This window comes from Heteronotia binoei, chromosome 13, assembly GCF_032191835.1.
Source record: "Heteronotia binoei isolate CCM8104 ecotype False Entrance Well chromosome 13, APGP_CSIRO_Hbin_v1, whole genome shotgun sequence".
NCBI classification, from domain to species: Eukaryota; Metazoa; Chordata; class Lepidosauria; order Squamata; family Gekkonidae; genus Heteronotia; species Heteronotia binoei.
Window position 1 is genome coordinate 12,558,865 of NC_083235.1, and position 23,949 is coordinate 12,582,813.

General features: G+C 50.1%; 1 protein-coding gene across 1 annotated transcript in view; it reads right to left on the minus strand.

The window, feature by feature from the left end:
• HUWE1 (HECT, UBA and WWE domain containing E3 ubiquitin protein ligase 1) overlaps positions 1 to 23,949 on the minus strand; it is a 159,811-nt gene that overhangs the window by 35,310 nt on the left and 100,552 nt on the right. The window contains 14 exon segments of the mRNA XM_060252849.1: positions 1,688 to 1,790; positions 1,900 to 2,188; positions 4,159 to 4,379; positions 5,070 to 5,203; positions 6,236 to 6,497; positions 9,334 to 9,612; positions 10,918 to 10,963; positions 12,334 to 12,485; positions 12,579 to 12,668; positions 16,942 to 17,120; positions 19,315 to 19,543; positions 19,836 to 20,007; positions 20,571 to 20,704; positions 22,348 to 22,446. Coding sequence (XP_060108832.1) covers positions 1,688 to 1,790; positions 1,900 to 2,188; positions 4,159 to 4,379; positions 5,070 to 5,203; positions 6,236 to 6,497; positions 9,334 to 9,612; positions 10,918 to 10,963; positions 12,334 to 12,485; positions 12,579 to 12,668; positions 16,942 to 17,120; positions 19,315 to 19,543; positions 19,836 to 20,007; positions 20,571 to 20,704; positions 22,348 to 22,446 — 2,389 coding nt within the window.

A 23,949-nucleotide genomic window follows, 5' to 3' on the forward strand; every position in this document is an offset into this window, starting at 1 on the left:
GCCCCCCCACTACCCCGTCAGCCAGCTTGGAGAATGCATTTTAAAGTTAAAGCTGCTTTCTTTCCACCTCTTCCTCCCCTTCCCCCATCTCTGTGCCTTCCTGCTCTCAAACAACTGATGTTGAACATATGAACATATATGAACCTATGATGCTACCTTCTACTGAATCAGACCTTGGGTCTATCAAAGTCAGTATTGTCTACTCAGACTGGCAGCGGCTCTCCAGGGTTTCAAGCTGAGGTTTTTCATGCCTATTTGCCTGGACCTTTTTTAGTTGGAGATGCTGGGGATTGAACCTGGGGCAAAGTCAGTATTGTCTACTCAGACTGGCAGCCACTCTCCAGGGTCTCAAGCTGAGGTTTTTCACGCATACTTGCCTGGACCCTTTTTAGTTGGAGATGCTGGGGATGGAACCTGGGGCAAAGTCAGTATTGTCTACTCAGACTGGCAGCCACTCTCCAGGGTCTCAAGCTGAGGTTTTTCACGCCTACTTGCCTGGACCCTTTTTAGTTGGAGATGCCAGGGATTGAACCTGGGACCTTCTGCTTACCAAGCAGATGCTCTGCCACTGAGCCACCGTCCCTCCCCCGTTCATGTCTTGCAGCTCTCAAACATCTGACGCTTATTCTATGTGGCTCTTATGTTAAGAGCCTGGCCTAGTCATTACGGTTCACCCTGACCTGAACGGCCCAGGCAAGCCCAATCTCGTCAGATCTCAGAAGCTAAGCAGAGCTGGACCTGGCTAGTATTTGGATGGGAGCCCACCAAGGAAGTCTAGAGGCAGGCAATGGCAAACCACCTCTGAACATCTCTTGCCTTGACGGGATGGCCCAGGCTAGCCCAATCTCGTCAGATAAGCTAAGTGAGGTCGGCCCTGTTTAGTATGTGGATGGGAGACCACCAAGAAAGCCCTGGGTTGCTACGCAAAGGCAGGCAGTGGCAAACCACCTCTGAGCATCTCGTGCCTTGAAAGCCCCACGGGGTCACCATAAATCGGCTGTGACTTGATGGGAGCTAGCACACTGGGAAACTGAAGCGAGAGTATCTCGAGGGGAAAAAAAACCCCATTCAGTCAGGACAGCCACCGTTGGAAGTGGCAGGATCCCGGCAGCGCTCCGTGGTTGCCCATTCACACTGCTAGCGCAGGTCAACTACAGAGCCGTTGTGGCAAGGGTTGATTTTTTTTTTTTTTAAAAAGTCCCCTGTGTGTGCGCTCGTGCAGAGAAGCGCATAAGCGCACCTTGGAGAGGGGTTGGGGGGGGGGGAAACCCACCATGACCCTGCCGGAAACGGCTTGGCGTCATCACACAGCTCTTCTGCTCGTGAGTTGCCTGGGGGCATTCAGGCAGCAGCTGATTACGCGACCTAGATCCAGTTCAGGAGGATTCTACCGGAAGAATCCAGGTAGCTTTTTAATGTGGATAGGAGGTTTCTGGGGACGGGGTGAGAACGGGTGCAGCTCAGAGGGCAGATGTGCTAGTATGATTGTGCGCTTCTAATCCTAATGGGAGGCGGGGGGCTAGGTCGGGCCAAACCTCCTGTGTGAAATCACCCGACGGCACCACCACCGTTAAGGCTCTCCTCCCATTTTAACCCAAACGATATCCACTGAAAAGACTCCCAACCCCTACCAAGCTCCTCTCCCCCCAAAAGAAGCTTAATGCCCTGCTCCCCCAATATCTAGTACCTGCTGTGGCTGCTGGTACCACCCATCTGGAAGGTACCTCCTCTCTGTACAGCCAAGCGCGTATACTGGACTCCTCTGTTCCCACTCAATCGGCTTGTGAAGGCTGTGGGGGGATCGGAAAACGTATCAGCAGTGGAGAGACGTATCAGGAGTGGAGACATACATTAAAGCAGGGGAAAGGAAGGCTGCAGAGCGCCCGAGATGCCTTTTACCTGGGCTACGCAAGATGGCAGACAAGGCTGAGGTACTGGAGTGGCCAAAGAGGCGCTCGTGCATGAGCTGGCGTTGGCGTGCTTCCTGCTCGCGCCGCAGAGCTTGGGCCTCAGCGGCAATGTCCGGAGGCATGACCGCCAGGACACTGTCCTCCATGTCCTCCAGTACGCTGCGGCGCAGATCTGACGGCAACGTCTGGATGAAGGTCACTGGGTCCATGGGCGTGTCGGAGCTGGTGCTCTGGGCCAGTTCCCGCCGCTGCTGCTCCGCTCGCTGCTGGGCCAGCACCTGGACAGGGAAAGGGATGAAAGCGGAAGTCAGTGTTTGGCATGATTAGGGCAATGGTGTAGACCATAAGAAGAGCCCTGCTGGATCAGACCAGTGGTCTGTCTAGTCAGGCATCCTGTCTCACACACCGGCCAAACAGTTAAAAATGGAGCAACAATTCATTAAAATTTAACAAGCCATTAAAAGCTCAGGCCTTCCCCTGAAGAACGTAACCAACTCCCAGAGGAGGTGCGGGCCCTGCGGAACCTTGATCAGTTCCGCAGGGCCTGCAAGACCACTCTTTTTAAATTAGCTTTTATGAACAGCTGAAGTACAATTTTACAACGAAGAAAATCCGCCATTAGCACTAACTAGAATAGCGTCAATGATAATATTATAGTTTGTTTTAATTAATGTTCTACTGGTTTTTAAGGTCAAATTAAAGCTTAATTTAATGTTCTTAATGTAATTGTTTTATTAATGCACCATTGGTTACTATGTTGTTTATTAATGTTTTATTTATTAATATACCATTGGTCATTGTGTTGTTAGCCGCCCTGAGCCTGCTTCGGCGGGGGAGGGCGGGGTACAAATAAAATTTATTATTATTATTATTATTAAGACAACCCCTGATGGATGAGGCCAGTGGTCCATCCAGTCCAGTATCCTCTCTCATACAGTGGCCAGCAACAGGGCAGAGAGGCCTTCATAAGAGAGCCCTGGTGGATCAGACCACTGGTCCACCTAGTCCAGCATCCCATCTCACGTAATAGCTGACCAGTTTCTTTGCAGGGCCAACAACAGGGCATAGGGGCCAAGGCCTTCCCTCTCATGTTGCCTTCTGGCTCTGGGATTCAGAGGTTTACTACCTCTGAATATGGAGGTTCTCTTTTACCACCATGGCTAGTAGCCACTGATAGACACCTCCAGGAATCTAACTAATCCTTGTTACAGCCATCTATGCCTGTGGCCGTGACAACATCTTCAGGTGGCTAGTTCCTCATTTTGATCACTCACTCATCACCCAGAAAGCACATCCTCGGTAACAAGCTGGAGGTTTTATCAGTTTCTACCACTTCTTCCACTTCCCCAGTCATCTACACTTTACCCCTAGCGAGCTGGGTACTCATTTTACCAACCCCGGAAGGATGGAAGGCTAAGTCAACTGGGGTAGGTAACACGTTTACACAGGGGACTACGTTTCCCTTTTTACCCACCACTTCCAGCTGAAGTCCCATCCCAGAGTAAAGGTAAGATGCAAACCCAGACCAGGCTCTAGATATGAATTACTTATCAGGGCTAATTGTTTTCTATTTGGCCTTGGCAAGAAAGAATGCCTTTTTAAGAGTGAGTGTAACACGAAGCCCTGGGGAATTGCTGGAGACAGTTTAGAAATGTAGACCATAAGAAGAGCCCTGCTGGATCAGACCAGTGGAATTGCTGGAGACAGTTTAGAAACAGGAGAACTTTGGTTCAATTGGCAGCAATCACAACTTGAGGAGTTAAACTGTGAAGTCTAAAGTTTCAAAACACAAGCTTTGACCTGTGGAGGGGAAATCGAACACACTCTTGCTCTGGCAGAGAAAGGGCACTAACAAACAGGAAATGAAAGGAAAGCAGGCCTATTAACCCCCCAGGCAAGGCGGGTTAACAGAATCTCCTTCCTCAAAGTTGTGAAAGCAAATGTTGGGCAGGTAAAAGAATTCGGCATGCCTTGGGGCACAGGATATTCTCTTGTGCTGCAAGTGCAGGCTCTGAACTCTACGTACCTTTGACTAGGGGTCTCCGACCCCAGGGTCACGGACCAGTACCGGTCTGTGGCCTGTATAATTATTTTGTTATATATTACAATGTAATAATGGAAATAAAGTGCACCATTGTGTTATCCCAAAACCATGCCCCTGCCCCGTCCATAGAAAAACTGTCTTCCATGAAACTGGTCCCTGGAGCCAAAAAGGTTGGGGACCACTGCCTTTGACAGTACAACTTACTTCCTCTTGGATCGCTGGAGGCAATGCGGCCAGAAACTCGGGACTGACTTCTGTCACGCCAGGGTTGCCCACCACAGGCGGGGTCGGTGTTGTAGCCGTAGTGGTGGGAACGGTCCGAGCAGGAGGTCGGATGCCCAGCTGGTTCTGCAGCACCTCGCGCCGGATGTCGTCGGGCAATGCGGCCAGAAAGGATGGGTCGACTCCCTCGGGGAGGTTTATCCCTGCGGAAGGGCAAAAGCTTAGGAATGGCCGCTGCCTCTGAAGAAGAGGAGCTCAGTTAAGAATGTTATTAAAAGGGATGTCGAACTCATTTGGTATGAGGGCTGAATCTGACATAAATGAGACCTTGTCGGGCTGGGCCATGTGTGTACCTATTTAAGATTAGGTAGCAGAGACATAAACTGTATAAAGGACACAAACACAATTAAAGGGGTTTTTTTTTAAACTTAAAACATTAACACTCATTGGTCTTAAAGGTGCTTTCTTTGTAGCTCTCCCATGACCCAGGGAACTGGGCAAAGGAAGCTCTGGCTCTTTCCTTTCTCCCCAGGGGATCAGGAGGGGGAGGAGCCTCAGCCAATAGAAGTAAGAGAGGCTTGGCACAGTAGCTCTGCTGTGCGATTTAGAGAGCCTGGCAAAGTAAGCTATTCCCTCCTCCTCCCCAAGGGAGGAGCCTCAGCCAATAGAGAAAATAGAGGCTTTGCTTTGTAGCTCTGCTATGCGATTGAGGAAGCCTGGCAAAGCAAGCTGTGATGCGGAACGAAGCAAGAGAGAGGGAGAAGGAAGCAGATGACAGCCAGTTGCTCGGGGGCCTGATGGGAGCCCTCTGGGGGCCTGATTTGGCCCCTGGGCCGCATGTTTGACACCCCTAATTTACAACCTCCTGGTTAAAGCGCTCTTTCAGCGTTTACCTGCCAAAGGATCCTCCTCCTCGCTGCTGGTGGAGGGCAGCGGTTCTTCTAAGATGCCTTGGGAATCGGCTCCTGAGATGGCCACAGCCGAATCCCGGGTGGAGGAGCTCTCGGACGAGGAGGCGGGCGGGGAACTGGGGAGCGAGAAGCGGAAAGTGTTAATTCATGCAGTTTCAGTGGACTCATTGGCCCTGCCCGAACCTGCGCTCTGGTTTATTTATCTGATTTATATCCCGCCCTCCCCTAACGGGCTCAGGGCGGCTAACAACAGTTAAGAAACATTAACAACTTACAAACATAGCGTATTAAAAAATAAACTAGGCACTGCTGTTGAAGACGCAGCTGCGCTGGGCAGGGCATATTTCTAGGATGGAAAACCACCGCCTTCCCAAGATTGCCCTGTATGGCGAACTCTCCACCGGCCATCGAAATAGAGGGGCACCAAAGAAGAGGTACAAGGACTCCTTGAAGAAATCCCTTAGCACCTGTCACATCAACCATCACCAGTGGTCTGACCTAGCCTCAGATCGCAAAGCATGGAGGCACACCATCCACCAGGCTGTCTCTTCCTTTGAGAACACACGCATAGCTGGTCTTGAGGACAAAAGGAGATTGAGGAAGAATCGCACTGCTACAGGATTAACCCTAAATCAGACTTTTCCCTGCAGCCGCTGTGGCCGGACCTGCCTGTCCCACATTGGTCTTGTCAGCCACCAGCGAGCCTGCAGCAAACGTGGACTATTGCACCCTTCTTAAATCTTCGTTCGCGAAGCCAAGCCGAGAGAGAGATATAATAAAACATTGCCATACATATTAACAATCATCAATCCATTCATTAAAAGTCCAAGATGGCAAGTTTCTAATTTCCATTATATCAGTTTTATTTTTTTTTTAGTAGGCTTATATTCCGCCTTTTCCCGTAAACGGGCTCAAGGCGGATCATAACATATAACAACAATAAAAAACCTACATATCAAAGTGAAAACTTTGTTCAGTGAGATTGTCGGTGCTGTAAGGTAACAGCCACCTCCCCCTAACCGTTGGAAGGCGAGTTTGAATCACTCGGTCTTACAGGCCCTGCGAAACTGTGGCAAGTCCCGCAGGGCCCTGATGTATTCAGGGCGGGCATTCCACAAAGTGGGGGCTATTATCAAGAACGTTCTTACCCATCCTCCACCTGCTGGCTGGGGTCAGGCTGGCCCTCCCGGACGACCTGGGCGTTGGGACCTTGCTGGGCCACGTCGGCCGTCGCTGCAACGGGGCCTGAGCCCCCCGCCTGCTCCGGGCCGCCGACCCCGCCGCCATCGCCGACACCGTCTTCGAGGTTGCAGGAGGCGAGGCTGCTGGTGTCCATGGGCGAGCCCTCCAGCTGGCTGCTCACGGCCGTTAAGGCATCGGAATCTTCGGCTCGCTCGGGGGACAGGGAAGCTGGCGGGACAGGAAATGATATTGGGGGGAGGAGCCTGCTTGCAGCAGGACGGAACTTAGTTCTTTGATGCACAGTGCCCACCACACCAATGCTCCTCTTAAGCTGTGGAGTCTTGTGAACAATAAGTCTACTTTCGTGAGCTACTGGCACTAAAGTTGTGAGCGAATGATTTGGCTACTGTGTAAGTTAGTTTGTTCTGGGGCCACCCTTTCCTGAGAGGAGGAGGAGGAGAAGAATTGCAGATTTATACCCCGCCCTTCTCTCTGAATCAGAGACTCAGAGCAGTTTACAATTTTCCATGTCTTCTCCCCCCAAAACAGACACCCTGTGAGCCGAGAGGGCTCCCACAGCAGCTGCCCTTTCAAGGACAACCTCTGCCAGAGCTATAGCTAACCCAAGGCCATTCCAGCAGGTGCAAGCGGAGAAGTGGGGAATCAAACCCGGTTCTCCCAGATAAGAGTCCACACACTTAATCACTACACCAAGACAAAAATGTGTGAGCTGGAAGCTAAAAAACTGTGAGCTAGCTCACACTAACTCAGCTTAGAGGGAACACTGACCCATAAACAACCTTTCTTGTGATTTGTTTTTTTTTAAAGAAATCCTTTCCAAGAAATACAGTGGTGGTAGAAGAAGACGACTGTAGATTTATATCCCACCCTTCTCTCTGAATCAGAGTCTCAGAGCTGCTCACAATCTTCTTTACCTTCTTCCCCTACAACAGACACCCTGTGAGGTAGGTGGGGTTGAGTTCTCACAGAAGCTGCCCTTTCCAGGACAATGTAGGCGAGAGGCATGGCTGACCTAAGCTGCAAGAGGAGGAGTGGGGAATCAAACCCGGTTCTCCCAGATAAGAGTCTGCGCACTTCACCACTACACCAAATTGGCTCTCAGAAGACACTGCTTGAGTATCTGAAAGCTAGATGGTGTAGAATTGCTGGGTGTCTACTCTTGATTAGTATTATTGGCTGCCATTTTAATTGATTGCTTTATGTATTGTTCTTACTATACTTCAGGCCTTTGTACCTACTTTTGATAGTGAATCATTATTGCTTTTATGCCAATAAAGGTCTGAACTGTTTTCTATGGCCCCGGAAGGTAGGACCAGAACCAATGGGTTGAAATTAAATCAAAAGTTTCCGGCTCAACATTAGGAAGAATTTCCTGACCGCTAGAGCGGTTCCTCAGTGGAACAGGCTTCCATGGGAGGTGGTGGGCTCTCCTTCCTTGGAGGTTTTGAAACAGAGGCTAGATGGCCCTCTGACAGCAATGAAGATCCTGTGAATTTGGGGTAGGTATTTGTGGGTTTCCTGCATGGTGTAGGGGGTTGGACTAGATGACCCTGGAGGTCCTTTTCAACTCTTCTATGATTCTATGAAAGCCTTGATTCAAAATCTGCTTTTGGCCAAAGTTGAGATTGTAAGGCCTGCAATTCCAGTGCAAACTTTAGGATAGCTTCTTTTCTTGGTTACAATGTCACACGTACAGCTAGTGTGGTGTAGTGGCTGGAGGATCTGCCTAGGATGCGGAAGGCCCAAGTTTAAATCCTCACTCTGCCATGGAAGCCTGCTGGGTGACCCTGGGCCAGTCACACGGGTTCAGCTCAACCTACCTCACAGGGTTGTTGTGAAGGTAAAATGGGAGGAGCGGAAAATGGCATCAGCTGCCAAGGGCCACGGTGGAGAAACATTGGGTATAAATGAAATGAAATTGCACACTAAGGAGTTAGCCAACTCTCAGTTAATGCTGTCAGGGAGGGCCTTTTTTTTGGTAGAAAACACCCAGCAGGAACTCATTTTCATATTAGGCCGCACCCCCTGATGTCACCATCATTATGTACAGGGCTTTTTTTTGTAGGAGAAGCCCAGCAGGAACTCATTTGCGTATTAGGCCGCACCCCGACACCAAGCCAGTCGGAATTGCATTCTTGTGCGTTCCTGCTCAAAAACAAAGCCTTTCTGTCAGGAGAGAACACTGAACTGAACCGACAACCGGTCTGAATCAATGATGAGCCTCAAATTCTGATTGAAGCTTCTACAAGGAAACTGACCTTTAAAAATCCGGTTGAGATTCCGATGGCCAAGACGCAGCAGTTGTTGGGAGTGTCCAATATTTAGGCTCAGGGCTTTTTTTTTTTTGTCACAGGAACCCCTTTGCGTACTAGGCCACATGCCCCTGATGTAGCCAATCCTTCAAGAGCTTACAGTAGGCCCCGTATTAAGAGCCCTGTAAGCTCTTAGAAGATTGGCTATATCGGGGAAGTGTGGCCCAATATGCAAAGGGGTTCCTGCTACAAAAAAAGGCCCTGATTTAGGTCATCCTGCACCCTAAAGAGGTCTGGCTGTCCTCAGCGAGGGCCAGGACCTTTTCAGTCCTGGCCCCAACCTGGTGGAACTCTGCCAGAAGACATGGGGGTCCTGGGGGGTCTTTTACAATTCTGCAGGGCCTGAAAAGCAGAGATATTCCGCCAGGCTTTTGTTTCGAGGACAGCGACAGCTGCCGGGCTGGCACCTCCCTCTACTTAAGGGGGGGGGAACTGCTCTCAATGCCTGGAAAGCAGAATTACAGCACACTTTCAAGTAGGTTCATTGGGTTGCAACCCTTTTAAATTACCGGTTTTATTGATTTGATGTGTACCTTTTGTTGTCCACTGCCTAGAGCCCGGCACTGGCCGGGATGAGGCGATTCCTAAATTGAATAATAATAAATAATAATAATTTTAATGTAAAGGCCTATCTGATGCTATCGCTGACTTCCACACAAGGGCTCGCAAAAGACGAGGCAGTCCGAACTGGAACACGCTGACGGGGGGGTTGGACGCCTGAGGCCACTTACTGATGGTGGGGGCGGGAGAAAGCTCCATCTGCGTGGCCTCAGCGTCTCCGCTCGGCCTCCCGGGGCCCGAGTCCTCCTGCTCCACGGGCATCAGCAGCTGCCCAGAAGCTTGGGCGCTGGTCTGCCCCACCAGCTCGGAGGGGAGCTCTCCTGCCCCTGTTGCTGCCGCCGCCGGCTGCTGCGGGCTCTCCAGAGTGACCAGGGTCTGCTTGGGGCCGGCTGAGGGATCTTCGGCTGCAGTCGGGGCAGCGGGATAGCCATCCGGGTGGGCGGTGCCATCTGGGAGCCAAGAGAGGGAGGAAGAGTGCTGAAACCCCTAGGGCTGCTGGAGCAGCGGAAGGGGTTCCGAGCACAGCCTCAGCTTCACCCTGTCGGCAGAACAGAGCTACATCTCCCAGCAGAACAGAGCTACATCACTCCGCGGAACAGAGCTACATCTCCCACTCCCCACCCCATGTTAGTTCAGGGCTAGGCAACGTTAAGAAGTCCCCCTCCCACACCAATTCTGGTTACTTCACCCCAGCCAGGGAAAGTAGTAAGTTGTATAGTTATCTCTGATTTGGGGCACAAATCCCTACCCCACAACAATACAACTTACTACCTCACCTTGGCAGGAGCAACGGCAACATCCTACCCGCCCACCCCTTCTCCGGAGGTCTTCACCTCAATCCTGGTGCTTGGATCAAGACTGAGTTGCGGGGACTGTCATGGCTGCTGCCTTAACTGCCCGGTTTCGGGAGGGGAAGGGTGGAAGAATTCGCGGCTGTCTTCTTGCCGAAAGAGTCAGGAGCGCTGACGTTGCAGAATGGGGGGGGGGGCTTCCGACACTGCAGAAAGGTGGAACTTCCCCCTCCCCCTTGCAGAATAACTGTTCAAATTTGCACAGCCTGACCACTGGAGTAAGCTGAGTAACGACCAATGTTCCCTCTAAGCTGCGGAGTCTTGTGAGCAAAAATTCTACTTTGTGAACTACTGGCATTCCAAGTTGTGAGCTACTGCATACAATTAGTTTGCTCTGGGGCTATTTTTCCTGAGCTGAAAGCTACAAAATTGTAAGCTGGCTCACGCTAACTCAGCTTAGAGGGAACAATGGATAACAAACCCTTCGAGACTCCTTTCTTTACTAAGACCACCCAGGCTGGCGACCCTCTTTCCGATTAGAGAACCTAGGAACTCTGCTTGTCCAAGCCTATGATTTCCCAGCGGCTCCTGCCCCCAGCCTCTTCTGCATCCATGGACGGAAACATGCAGCTGTCTCGTATCCTGACACTGGGGCGTTTGGTATTCCAAGTGCCTTTCCCGAGACAGTACCCTTTCCCTCTCAGAGCTAATGTCGCCTCGCAGCGGTCTCTCTCCTCTTCTTCTTCCAGGAAGGCGGTGCTGGCATGAAGCATTGGGAATCCCCACGGGAAAGACAGTAGACTGTATAGTTATCTCCAAGACCGGGTATGACCCTAAAACTATACAATCTACTACCTCATCCCAGGAGGTCTGAGAAGCGACGTCAACACCTACTAGGATGGGAAGTGGGGTGGTGGTGGTGAGAGAAGACACCAAGCAGATATCTGGCAAGCGACGAGTTACCTGGGAGGTTCTGCTCGGCGGAACCGTTCGCCTGGGGTACCGGCCCCTGCGGAGGGAGGAACAAAATCAGAATGATCCGCAATTAGCCCAACTCAAACCGAAGCTGAGATGATGACCCGGCGAGGCTGCGAAGGGAACTCTTCCCGCGAGGACAGGGAGAGGCGGATGAGTCAAGTGGAGCTGCTGAATGGTGACACTTCCTACCATTTCTGCCTGTGGCTCCACAACTTGTCCCCGTTGCCTGTTAATCAGGCCGTATAATTTTATGGAGCTGAGTCAACAGGGCAAGGATTTTTGGGTAGCAGGAACTCCTTTGCATATTAGGCCAAACACACCCCCGGGTAGCCAATCTTCCTGGAGCTTACAGTAGGTCCTGTACTAAGAGTCCTGTAAGCTCTTGGAGGATTGGCTGCATCAGGGGGGAGTGGCCTAACATGCAAAGGGATTTCTGCTGGAATTCCACCCCTGGGCCACACACCCGATGTAGCCAATCCTTCTGGAGCTTACCGTAGGCCCTGTACAAAGAGCCTTCTAAGCTCTTGGAGGATTGGCTGCATCAGGGGGGAGTGGCCTAATATGCAAAGGAGTTTCTGCTAGAATTCTACCCCTGAGCCACACACCCCTGATGTAGCCAATCCTCCTGGAGCTTACAGTAGGTCCTGTACTAAGAGCCCTGTAAGCTCTTGGAGGATTGGCTACATCAGGGTGTCTGTGGCCCAGGGCTTCATTTGTAGCAGGAACTCCTTTGCATATTAGGCCACACACCTCTGATGTAGCCAATCTTCCAAGAGCTTACAGAGGTGTGTGGCCTAATATGCCAAGGAGTTCCTAAAAAAAAAGGTAAAGGTAGTCCCCTGTGCAAGCACCAGTCGTTTCCGACTCTGGGATGACGTCGCATCACGACGTTTTCTTTTTACGGGGTGGTTTGCCTTGCCTTCCCCAGCCATCCACACTCCCCCCCCCCCCAGCAAGCTGGGGACTCATTTGACCGACCTCGGAAGAATGGAAGGCTGAGTCAACCTCGAGCCGGCGACCTGAACCAGTTTCTGCCGGGATCAAACTCAGGTCGTGAGTAGAGAGTTTGACTGCAGTACTGCAGCTTTACCGCTCTGCACCACTGCTACAACAAAAACATGCCAAGGAGTTCCTGAGGAGGGACGGTGGCTCAGGGTTTAAAAAGGATGGCCAGGAGCCAGCAGATGGGATATTTTTCCCACCTGGCACTCCCGGCAGTTTCTCCCGACAGTGAGGGTGAAACAGAGTCTCTCCCCTCCAGCCCATCTTTGCTTGCAGAATGAGGACTTCCGTGCGGTTCGCCTTATATGAATAGGGATTGTTCATGGCAGTTCAGCGGTTTTCCTTTGTACTTTCGCTTTAACGCTGAAACCTGAACTGTATCATTACAGGGCTCCCCACCTGGGCGTTCTGCTCCTTGTCCTCCGTCTCCTTGGCCTTGTCCGCCCCCTTTGCCTCCTCCTCGGCCAGCTGCTTGCGTCTCTTCTCTCGCCGCTCCTCGAGCTCCTCGTCCCTCAGGGCCTCCAGGTGATTGATGATGGGAACTTTCACCACTGGGCAATGAAAAACGCACAGGTTGGAACACTGCCAAGCTCGGAAAAAGGACTGGGCCAGGTGGAAGAAGGGCAAAAACCCCTCCGGCTCACCTGAAACGCAATCGTGCATGCTTTCTGCATCAAGTACTTTACATTCTTCCGTCCAGCGGGTCAGGGCCGTTGGGATGCTCGATAAGGTCCCTATGGAGGAAAGATGAAGAGGGGGGAGTTGTTGGATGAGCCCGTACGACGAGCCAAAACCTTGCTCCTGATACACACAGCTGGGCACCGGCTGACCAAGCCAGTCTGGCAATGACTAGGATAGGGAGCACTCCGACCTGTTCCCATGTGTTATGCCCATCTCTACTGATTTCTCAGTGCTTGGCTAGTTTGCATTGACATACTCAAATGGGGATACTGGCTGTTTATCTCATTACATATACTAACCCATCTCCCACTATATTTTAATGTATTCTTTTCTCTAAAGGCAAACTAGAATTATGTTTATGTGTGTGCTGCATGTTTAAATCAAACCGCTGAGAAACCTATGCCCTCATTTTAACCCAGAGCTAATATTACAACAGACTCTCATTTATTCCACTTTTCTCCCTTTCTCACAATACAAGAACTCGTGGGCATTCAATGAAATTGCTGAGCAGTCAGGTTAAAACGGATAAAAGGAAGTACTTCTTCACCCAAAGGGTGATGAACATGTGGAATTCACTGCCACAGGAGGTGGCGGCGGCTACAAGCATAGCCAGCTTTAAGAGGGGATTGGATAAAAATATGGAGCAGAGGTCCATCAGTGGCTATTAGCCACAGTGTGTGTGTGTATATGTGTGCGCGCGTGTATTTATGTGTGTGTGTGTGTGTATACACATACACACAAAAATATATTGGCCACTGTGTGACACAGAGTGTTGGACTGGATGGGCCATTGGCCTGATCCAACATGGCTTCTCTTATGTTCTTATGCACTTCAATCCCAGGATACTTAATGAGTTTAGCACATGGACATTAATCTGCTTTATATTTCCCTTCGTTGTTGTTTCAAGCCCAGTTAACACTAACAAACACCAGACCCCCAACTTGTGATTATTTTAATCGGCTAAAAAACAGTTCCAAGACTCTACATACTAACTCGCTGCCCGCTTTATATTTAGGACTGCTTGCCATTCCATACTATTGCCTGATGAAGTGTGCTCAGAGCACACGAAAGCTGACATTCTGAATAAAACTTCGTTGGTCTTAAAGGTGCCACTTGACTCTTGCTTTGTTCTATGGCTAGTTAACTGACTGTGTGAGCCACCTTCCTTCAATAATTGTGGCATTTAAAACCGCACATGGCGATGTGGAAATTGTAAAACGGAGAGGGGGAAAGAAACTTAACCCAAAACCTGGAAAAGAACCTAAAGGCCTAAAGATACAAGGGCCAAAAATTAAAAGCAGAATTTAAAATAAAATCATAACCAAAAAATACACGTCTTTGTTACAGAAAAATAAAAGGATCTAGGTGGCTCATCATTAGCCTCTTCCTTTGTAAGATCACACAACCGCAATGAGAAACCACTTGACCTGATGGCATTTCGACCTAAAATGGTTTTCTTCAAAGGTCAAACAAATATATACACAGACAGGCTCATATATTACAACATACAATAAATCAGGAAAGGAAAGGTCCCCCATGCAAGCACCAGTTGTTTCCGACTCTAGGGTGACGTTGCTTTCACAAAGTTTTCACGGCAGACTTTTTACAGGGTGGTTTGCCGTTGCCTTCCCCAGTCATCTACACTTTCCCCCAGCAAGTTGGGGACTCATTTTACCGACCTCGGAAGGATGGAAGGCTGAGTCAACCTCAAGCTGGCCACCTGAAAACCCAGCTTCTGCCGGGGATCAAACTCAGGTCGTGAGCAGAGCTTAGGACTGCAGTACTACAGCTTTAACGCTCCGCACCACGGGGTTCTTAGAATAAATCAAGGCTGGACCAAAAGGGAACATAGAAAAATAAAGTGACAAAGGCTAAGAGATGTAATTGAGGCCTCTTATAATGCAGCCTTAGGTCCTGGTCAAGGGCAGACGTGTTGCATTATTAGTGTGACTGTATGCCAAAATGGTCCAGAATTGATCAAAGTCAGTGCCAGATCAGAGCCAGTGTGCCAAAGAGTTTTGTGGAAATTGCATCTGCGGTGGAATCTCAAATGGTTTCTTCCCAGGAGGAAGCCATCAGGAGGTAACATGCTTGTGTCACTGTGTCCCTCGTGAAACTGCAACGGAAATGGTTTAAAATCCTTCTGCAGTCACGCAAGCATTACGAAGCCGTCCAATGGGAAAAAAATGAATCTTGAAGTTTCAGGAAATTTTTCATCGTTTTTTTGCCATCCAGCTTCAGATTTCTGACTCGCTGCCAGGGGTAGAATTTCAGAAAAGCATTTGGGGGGATGCGGTGGAAGAGGAGAGGGGGTGAGGAAATTCCATTCTCCTGAACAGAAACGCATTCTGTCGCTCGAGATTTACTGTGGGACCCAAGTCATATGGCTTCAGACTTTTGTGCGGGCTGCTAGTTTAAGAAAACAGATAACCTTCTAAAATGAGACACGCTGTCAGATAGAACATTACGAAAACCATCTTCTGAATGGCCTTAAAGTAGGTCTTGCCATAAATTTAATTCTGAACAATAGCGAGGATCAAAAAAATCCATGCGATGGGCCATATACAGATAAAGAATCTTTTTCTACTACCTGGGGAAACCTCTAAGGTGGCAGAGCAATCTAAACATTGGGGGGTGGGGGAGGGATGGAAGGGAAGTATTAAGAATGCAGCCCCCCCTTCCGGGAGGGGGGCTGCAAGGCTGAAGCAGCAGGGACTAGCGGGGGTGGGGAGATTTCCCTCCCCAAAATTTAAAAAGGAGACCAAAGTCACTGCCTGGCAAATGCTTTGAGGGTTTCTAGCCCCACTGATGCGACCTTCTAATGGCACCTGGGGGGGGGGGGGTTTGGCCACTGTGTGACACAGAGTGTTGGACTGGATGGGCCATTGGCCTGATCTGACATGGCTTCTCTTATGAGACAAGGCATCTTAAGGCATATTTAATTACTCCTCAGGTCAAACATACCTGGACAAGGTAAAGGTAACCCAGGCCCAATTTCCTCAGATGTTGGAAGCTAAGCAGATGCACACAAACTGAAGGAAAATTTATGATAAATTTGCCTTGTTGGTGGTTTGGGAACAGAAGTTTACGACAGCTGCAGGGATGGAGCAGAAAAAGCAGGGGTTTAAAGGGACTCTGAAAGCGAGGGTTTAAAGGGACTGCGAGTCTCTTTAAACCCCTGCTTTCTGTTCCCTGGGAAAGCCGCAAAAACAGCTGAGTGGTGGGGAGCAGTGCTCCCTCTAAGTTGAGTTAGTGAGAGCTAGCTCGCAGTTTTTTTAGCCATTTTTGTTTTAGGAAGGACGGCCCCAGAGCAAACCAATTTATGCAGTAGCCAAATTGCTCACTCGCAGTTTTAATGCCAGTGGCTCATGAAGTAGGATTTTTGCTCACAGAACCAGACAGCTTAGAGGGAGCGTTGGTGGGGAGGCTCCTCAACATTCAGCTGTTTCAGGCCGTCTTGTGCAACTCCTTCAGAATTTAAACGGACTGCAGAACAGGCCGAAAAAGCTGGGTGACGGGGAGCTCACTGTTTTCCCCTGACACTTAACTGCTTTAAAGCTTTCTGCAAACCCACTTAAAAGGGGCTGTGGTCCCTTTCAATGGGATTTGCAGGGCCACGAACCGCACAAAGCAGTTCGGTTCTTGGTTCGGCCACAAACCGAACCACGTTCTCCCGGTTTGTGCCCATCTCTTCTAAGCAGGGTCAGCCCTGGCTACCAAATGGATGCGAGACCTCCAAGGAATGCTGAGGTCACAACCTGGAGGCCGGCAACGGCAAACCACCTCTGGTCATCTCTTGCCTTGAAAACCCTGCAAAGTCACCATGTCGGCTGTGACTTGACCACACTTTCCCCCACCACGCAGCCGAACATAAAAGGAACATCTACATTCTATGCAACTATAATGCAGTGGAACCAGAGTTCCCCAACCCTCCATGGACTTGAGTTCTTCTGCACTCATCGAAAGCGAAACAATGGTCTGCAGTTCCTATTCATCCTTCTCTGGTGCTGTACTATGTACATTTATAGAAAAGTGCATTTTAACGTTGTAAGCAGCCCTAAGCCTGCTCACGGGATAGGGCGGCATATAAATTGAAAAATTAAAAATTAAATTAAAAGAGAACCAAACTGAACAAGGATGTCCCTGTAACAAGAACAGCCCTTGGTGAAAGACAAACACAGCCCCATGATTTTTTTTAAACCTTTCTGCAGGCGGTGAAAGTTTTGGCTGAAGGATTAGGATTATGGGTCAAAGTCTGTCGGTGACCAGGCTCCTTCCCCCCCCCTGCCAGCGCTTTCCTGCAACTGCGCCATGAAGAAGACTTGCCTGCCTGGCTGGTGGCGGTGCTCTGGTCGTGGAAGAAGTCGTCCAGCAGCTCATCGTCCGAGCGAGCGATGATGTGCACGTCGTCATTGCCGACCAGGAGGCGGGCTCGGCCTCGACTCTGGAGTGGGAGGCTGCTGCTCAGCTGAAGGATGTCTGCGGCGGCCGAAGGGCCTAGGAGCCTAAAGTGACACGATGCAAGGGTTGGAGAACTACCATCCGGCCACCGTAGTCAAAGATACGGCAGCTTCTAGGAGGAGGTCAATCAGTGAACTGTCAAAAGAGTGCTTCTGGGTTATTAACACTGAACAGACTGTGCTATAAAGATAAGGGGAACTGCAGGACCAAAGCACTTAAAATCATAGATCAGGGGTGGCCAAACTGTGGCTCTTTCACACATACTGCATGGCTCTCAAAGCCCCCGTTGCCCCGTCAGCCAGCTTGGAGAATCACTTCTCCAAGCCAAGCCAGTCAACGGCTTGGAGAGTGCATTTGAAGTTAAAGTTGTTTTCTTTTCACCTCTCTCTCCCCCATCTGTTTGCTTTTTTCCCACCCCTTCCTTCCTTGTCATGCAGCTCCTCAAACATCTGGCAGTCATGTCTTGAGGCTCCCAAACACCTGACATTTATTCGACATGGCTCTTACACTAAGCAAGTTTGGCCACCCCTGTCGTAGCCTGTACCCACAAGCTTGAGGCAAACGTGATGCTCCGCTGTCTCTCCTTAAGGCACACAAAGCGGCCTTCTACTGAATCAGACTCTTGGTCCATCAAGGTCAGTATTGTCCACTCAGACTGGCAGCGGCTCTCATGGGTCTCCAATAGTAGTATTTCCTACTACTTGCTCTTTTTAAACTGGAGATGTCAGGGACTGAAGCTGGGGCCTTCTGCACGCCAAGCCGATGCTCTATCGCAGGGGTGGCCAAACTGTGGCTCGGGAGCCACGTGTGACTCTTTCACACATATTATGATGATATTGGATTTATATCCCAACCTTCACTCTGAATCTCAGAGGGGCTCACAATCTCCTTAACCTCCCCCCCCCCCACAACTGACACTCTTGTGAGGTAGGTGGGGCTGAGAGAGCTCCGACAGAAGCTGCCCTTTCAAGGACAACTCTGCGAGAGCTATGGCTGCCCCAAGGCCATTCCAGCAGCTGTAAGTGGAGGAGTGGGGTATCAGACCCGGTTCTCCCAGACAAGAGTCTGTACCCTTAACTGCTACACCAGACTGGCTCTCGAAGCCCCCACCGTCCCGTTGGCCAGCTTGGAGAAGGCATTTGTCTTTTTAAATCACTTCTTCAAGCCAAGCCAGCCAGTGGCTTGGAGAATGCATTTAAAGTTGCTTTCTTTCCAACTAGTCCTCCTCCCTCCCATCTATTTCCTTCCTTCTCTCAAACATCTGACATTTATTCTATGTGGAGAGCCAGTTTGGTGTAGTGGTTAAGTGTGCGAACTCTTATCTGGGAGAACCGGGTTTGATTCCCCACTCCTCCACTTGCAGCTGCTAGCATGGCCTTGGGTCAGCCATAGCTTTGGCAGAGATTGTCCTTGAAAGGGCAGCTGCTGTGAGAGCCCTCTCCAGCCCCACCCACCTCACAGGGTGTCTGTTGTGAGGGAGGAAGGAAAAGGAGATTGTGAGCCGCTCTGAGACTCTTTGGAGTGGAGGGCGGGGTATAAATCCAATATCTTCATCTACCTCACAGGGCGCCTGTTGTGGGGGAGGAAGGGAAAGGAGATTGTGAGCCGCTCTGAGACTCTTCGGAGTGGAGGGCGGGGTATAAATCCAATATCTTCATCTACCTCACAGGGTGTCTGTTGTGGGGGAGGAAGGGAAAGGAGATTGTGAGCCGCTCTGAGACTCTTGGAGGGTGGGATATAAATCCAATATCTTCCTCTACCTCACAGGGTGTCTGTTGTGGGGGAGGAAGGGAAAGGAGATTGTGAGCCGCTCTGAGACTCTTGGAGGGTGGGATATAAATCCAATATCTTCATCTACCTTACAGGGTGTCTGTTGTGGGGGAGGAAGGGAAAGGAGATTGTGAGTCGCTCTGAGACTCTTCGGAGTGGAGGGCGGGATATAAATCCAATATCTTCATCTACCTCACAGGGCGTCTGTTATGGGGGAGGAAGGGAAAGGAGATTGTGAGCCGCTCTGAGACTCTTCGGAGTGGAGGGCGGGATATAAATCCAATATCTTCATCTACCTCACAGGGTGTCTGTTGTGGAGGAGGAAGGGAAAGGAGATTGTGAGCCGCTCTGAGACTCTTCGGAGTGGAGGGCGGGATATAAATCCAATATCATCATCTTCTTCTTATGTTAAACAAGTTTGGCCACCCCTGCTGTATCGTGAGCCGCAGCCCCCCTCCTTAGCCTCACCTCTGTAAGATGAGAGGTGGGTTGGGCTGCCGGGTGCCAGGGTAATGCACGTGGATGGTGTGGCCGGTGTTCGCCGTCAGCTGCCGAAGCGTCCTCTGGCTGCGACCGATGCCCTGGGCCAGTCGGGTGGTGGAGGAGCCGCTGCCCAAGGTCAAGGAGCTGTGGTCCGCGTGCCGTACCATGAGCGGATGAGTGGCGGGAATGTTGCCAGGCGACGGTGGAATATCCGCTGTGAAGAGAGGTGGGAGAAGTTAGCAGACCGAGGCGGGGGTGTTTGTGGAGTGGCACAAACGGATAGTTACACTGAATGGGACAAAAAATTAACCAGCCCAGGCTAAAGCAGAGCCACGATCGCAAATTGCGAAGTCGGGATTTACCCAGAGAAATACTGCAAACCAAGTGCCTCCTAAATCTACGTACGTTTGGGGAAAGAGCCCAGCCTCCTGTTTCCAACCCACAGAAGCTTTAGCTGTCAAGGACGCCACCCATGTCCTAGGACGCCCAGATTTCAGAGTTCTTACTGGCACTGGAGAACATGTTGTCAAACTCTATGATGAGGTCATCTTCCCGGTCAAAGCGCTCAAAACGCACCAGTGGGGAGGCATTCATGTCAGGGTAATCTTCGTCTAATTCCATCTCAGAGCCGTCGTCGTCATCTTCCTCCTCTTCGCCTTCCTCACCTTCTTCGTCGTCCTAAAGACAGAGAGCGCCACACCCACAGGTAAGCAAAGTCACCGCTTTTAGAAAACCAGAGTCCTGAATTCTGGCATCTTTTCCCCACTTTGTGTGTTCTCTCTACCTACCTACAGCCAGGGCACTGATCTGAACATATATGAAGCTGCCTTGTACTGAATCAGACCCTCGGTCCATCAAAGTCAGTATTGTCTACTCAGACTGGCAGCAGCTCTTCAGGGTCTCAATCTGAGGTTTTCCAAGCCTACTTGCCTGGACCCTTTTCAGTTGGAGATGCCGGGGATTGAACCTGGGACCTTCTGCTTACCAAGCAGATGCTCTGCCACTGAGCCACCGTCCCTCCCCCAGAAAATTCTGATTCTCGCCAACCACACAAACCAAACCCAGCCATCCCGGGATCTTTGCACCAAATGCTACTGTCACCCAGACAATTTGCCATCCTGAATGCTAATCACTCTCTCCCTTTTGCTATTCTGCACCAGGCTTTCCTACTAACAGCCCTGCAAATGTGAGGAAAATCCCCCAGAAAACCTTCTGTGCTCGTCCTCCTCCAGTGCCTTCACCTGGTCATCTTCATCTTCCTCCTCCTCCTCCTCTTCCTCATCCTGACTGTCATCTTCGTCCTCATTGCTGCCACTGCTGTCTTCTTCCTGGGTGTGTTCCTCTTCATCCTCAGGATCCAAGATGTTCATGGAATCTGCAGTGGATTGGAGGGTGTGGGTCAGGTGACTTGGTTACTTGGGAGTTTAAGCCAAGGCCCTTCCACTTCTCTTCTGAGCCTGGCTTCCCATCGAACACTCCAGATGGGAGAAGTCAGAGGCAACCGAGTCTCAGAAATCAGACATTCCCTCTTTTGAAGAAGCCCTCGCTTGTTACTGTCTTTGCTACATCGCTCTTCTGCTTTAGGGGTCAATTGGATACACTTTCCCTAGGGCTAGGGTCCCTAGCGTAGCTGAACCTGTGGGCGCTTTTTGAATTTTGTGACAACACAAGGACCCCCCCACGATAACATTAGTTCTATGATGGAAGAGCAAGTGCAAAATACTGGGAAAACTAATAAACTGTTAAGAGGTTCCAAGCCAAGCTTCCCGTGGAGATGGAAAGCCGCTCTTTCCAAATGACTGCCTCCTCCAGACTGAACGATGTCTGCTAAAGCACCTCTTACTCCAGTGATGCAGAGGACCGGGGGGGGGGGGGGGGGAGAGAGGAGACTGACTGGCTCTTTGCTTAGAGGAAGTGGTTGCCAGGAAACACTGATGCGCCCCCGTGGGCACCCCTGGGAATCACTGTCCTAGGGATGTCATGCTAACACCTTAGGCCAGGGGTGTCAAATATGCGGCCTGGGGGGACGAATCAGCCCCCCGGAGGGCTCCTATCAGGCCCGCAAGCAACTCACTGTCATCTGCTTCCTTCTCCCTCTCTTGCTCCTTCAACTTGCTTTGCCAGGCTTGCTCAATCGCACAGGAGCTACAGAGCAAAGCTCCTCCCTTGAGGAGGAATTGGGGGGAAGGAGAGCTAGCTTTGCCAGGCTCTCTTAGTTGCACAGCAGAGCTACTGAGCCAAGCCTCTCTTCCTTCTCTTGGCTGAGGCTTGAGAAGCCAGTGAGGTGGATTATGTGTAGTAACCACCGGAAACAACAAAACTCTCACGCAAAGCGTGTATAAATGTGTTCTTTCAGTGCAAACTAAATGAAACAAAACAAAGGAACAGTAATCGCTCAGTACTTGAAATTTCCTGACAAAGTCTCTCAACAGAGCCAGTAGCAGCAGATGAGAGTATGCGCTGATCCATGTTGTAAAGAATGAACTGTGGCTCCTTGTCATGTCGGGAGAAAAAGGCTGAAGAAGAACTGATAAGCGAAACCGTGAGGATTCCTTTCAAAAGCGGTTCCTTATTCTCTCCGTACCTTCACGAGTGGAACACTAAGAGATTAAAGACTCCACCCACATCTTTACTACAACTACTTTGAAGAGGCTGTTATTCTTAAAAGACTGTGGAGAGACTTTGTGGGGAAATTTCAAGTATTGAGCAATTAGTGTTCCTTAGTTTTGTTCCATTTAGTTTGCACTAAAAGAACACATTTATACCCGCTTTGCGTGAGAGCTTTATTGTTTCCGGTGGTTACTGCACATCGCTCACTATTGACGCTGGTTCCAGTTGTCTTCATTATTAGTGAGGTGGATTAGGCTGACTGTGTGTGTTTGTCTGGGCCCTTTATAAAGTTTGTATCTCCCCTACCCGGCATTACATTTTATGACACACACAGCCCGGCCCAACAAAGTCAAGATCTGGCCCTCATAACGAATGAGTTCGACACCCCTGCCTCAGGCGATGTCTCACCTTCCCTGTTGGCCTGCAAGGTGGAAGCTTGGCTCAGATTGGAAGGTGCCTCATCCATCAGCACGTCCTCCTGAGATTCATCCTCTCCACTTCGGCCCACTGAAGGACAGAAGAGCATTATGAAAAGCTTTAGCGAAACTACGGGCAAACAACCTTCTCCGTTACAGGCTGTCCCCACATCGGGCTAGGTCACTCCTTCAACAAATAATCAGGAAGAAATGCTGCTTCGGGGCAAAGATAACCTGCCTACCTTAGGGACCGTCTCTCCCCACACGTTCCCCAGAGAGTACTACGATCGGGTTCACAAAACCTGTTAGTAATCCCCGGGCCAAAGGAGGCCCTCCTGAAATCCACCAGGGATCGGGCCTTCTCGGTAACGGCGCCTTACTGGTGGAACCAGCTGCCGGAAGAGGTGAGGGCCCTGCGGGACCTAGGGCAGTTCCGCAGGGCCTGTAAGACAGCCCTCTTCCGGCAGGCCTACAACAACTAACTAATACTGAGAAATTTTTTGGATGGAACTAGAATGCATTTAATAGACAGCTGGTTTTTATGTTTTTATGTCTTATTAATTTATTGTTTTAATCCTTATTATGTAAATGTTTTTAAGAAGAAGAAGAAGAAGATATTGGATTTATATCCCGCCCTCCACTCCGAAGAGTCTCAGAGCGGCTTACAATCTCCTTTACCTTCCTCCCCCACAACAGACACCCTGTGAGGTGGGTGGGGCTGGAGAGGGCTCTCACAGCAGCTGCCCTTTCAAGGACAACCTCTGCCAGAGCTATGGCTGACCCAAGGCCATTCCAGCAGGTGCAAGTGGAGGAGTGGGGAATCAAACCCGGTTATCCCAGATAAGAGTCCGCACACTTAACCACTACACCAAACTGGCTCTAAATTTATGTAAGTTTATGTAAGTTTACTATGTTGTAAGCTGCCCTGAGCCACTTCGGTGGGAAGGGCGGGATATAAGTCAAAATATAAATAAATAAATAATCTTTAAAAGATTTCCATCCCTGCTTCTCGCATAAGCTAAAATAGGTTCAATAATCAATTAACAGCAATGTTAAAAAAAAGGTGTGAGCTGTATCGGACCACAATATAACAGACTATGCCCTTGTGCAAGTGGGTCCATTGAAACTCTCATGTTATTAGAATGCTGTTATTATGTTAATAAAGGAAGAAGGCTGCAGATTTATACCCCACCCTTCTCTCTGAATCAAGAGACTCAGAGCGGCTTACAATGTCCTTTATCTTCTCCCCCCGCAACAGACAGCCTGTGAGGTGGGTGGGGCTGAGAGGGCTCTCACAGCAGCTGCCCTTTCAAGGACAACTCCTGCGAGAGCTATGGCTGACCCAAGGCCATTCCAGCATCTGCAAGTGGAGGAGTGGGGAATCAAAACCCGGTTCTCCCAGATAAGAGTCCGCACACTTCACCACTACACCAAACTGGCTATGACAGTACAGTCCTGACGGATGCAATTCCTAGCAGATGCTAGCTATTTTATCTGAGAGATTCTGACAAAGACGCCATAGTGGCTCAGACGCATATCTCCTGCTACTTGGAAAAAAGCTACAGACAGCTTTGCAGAGGCATAACAACAGCAG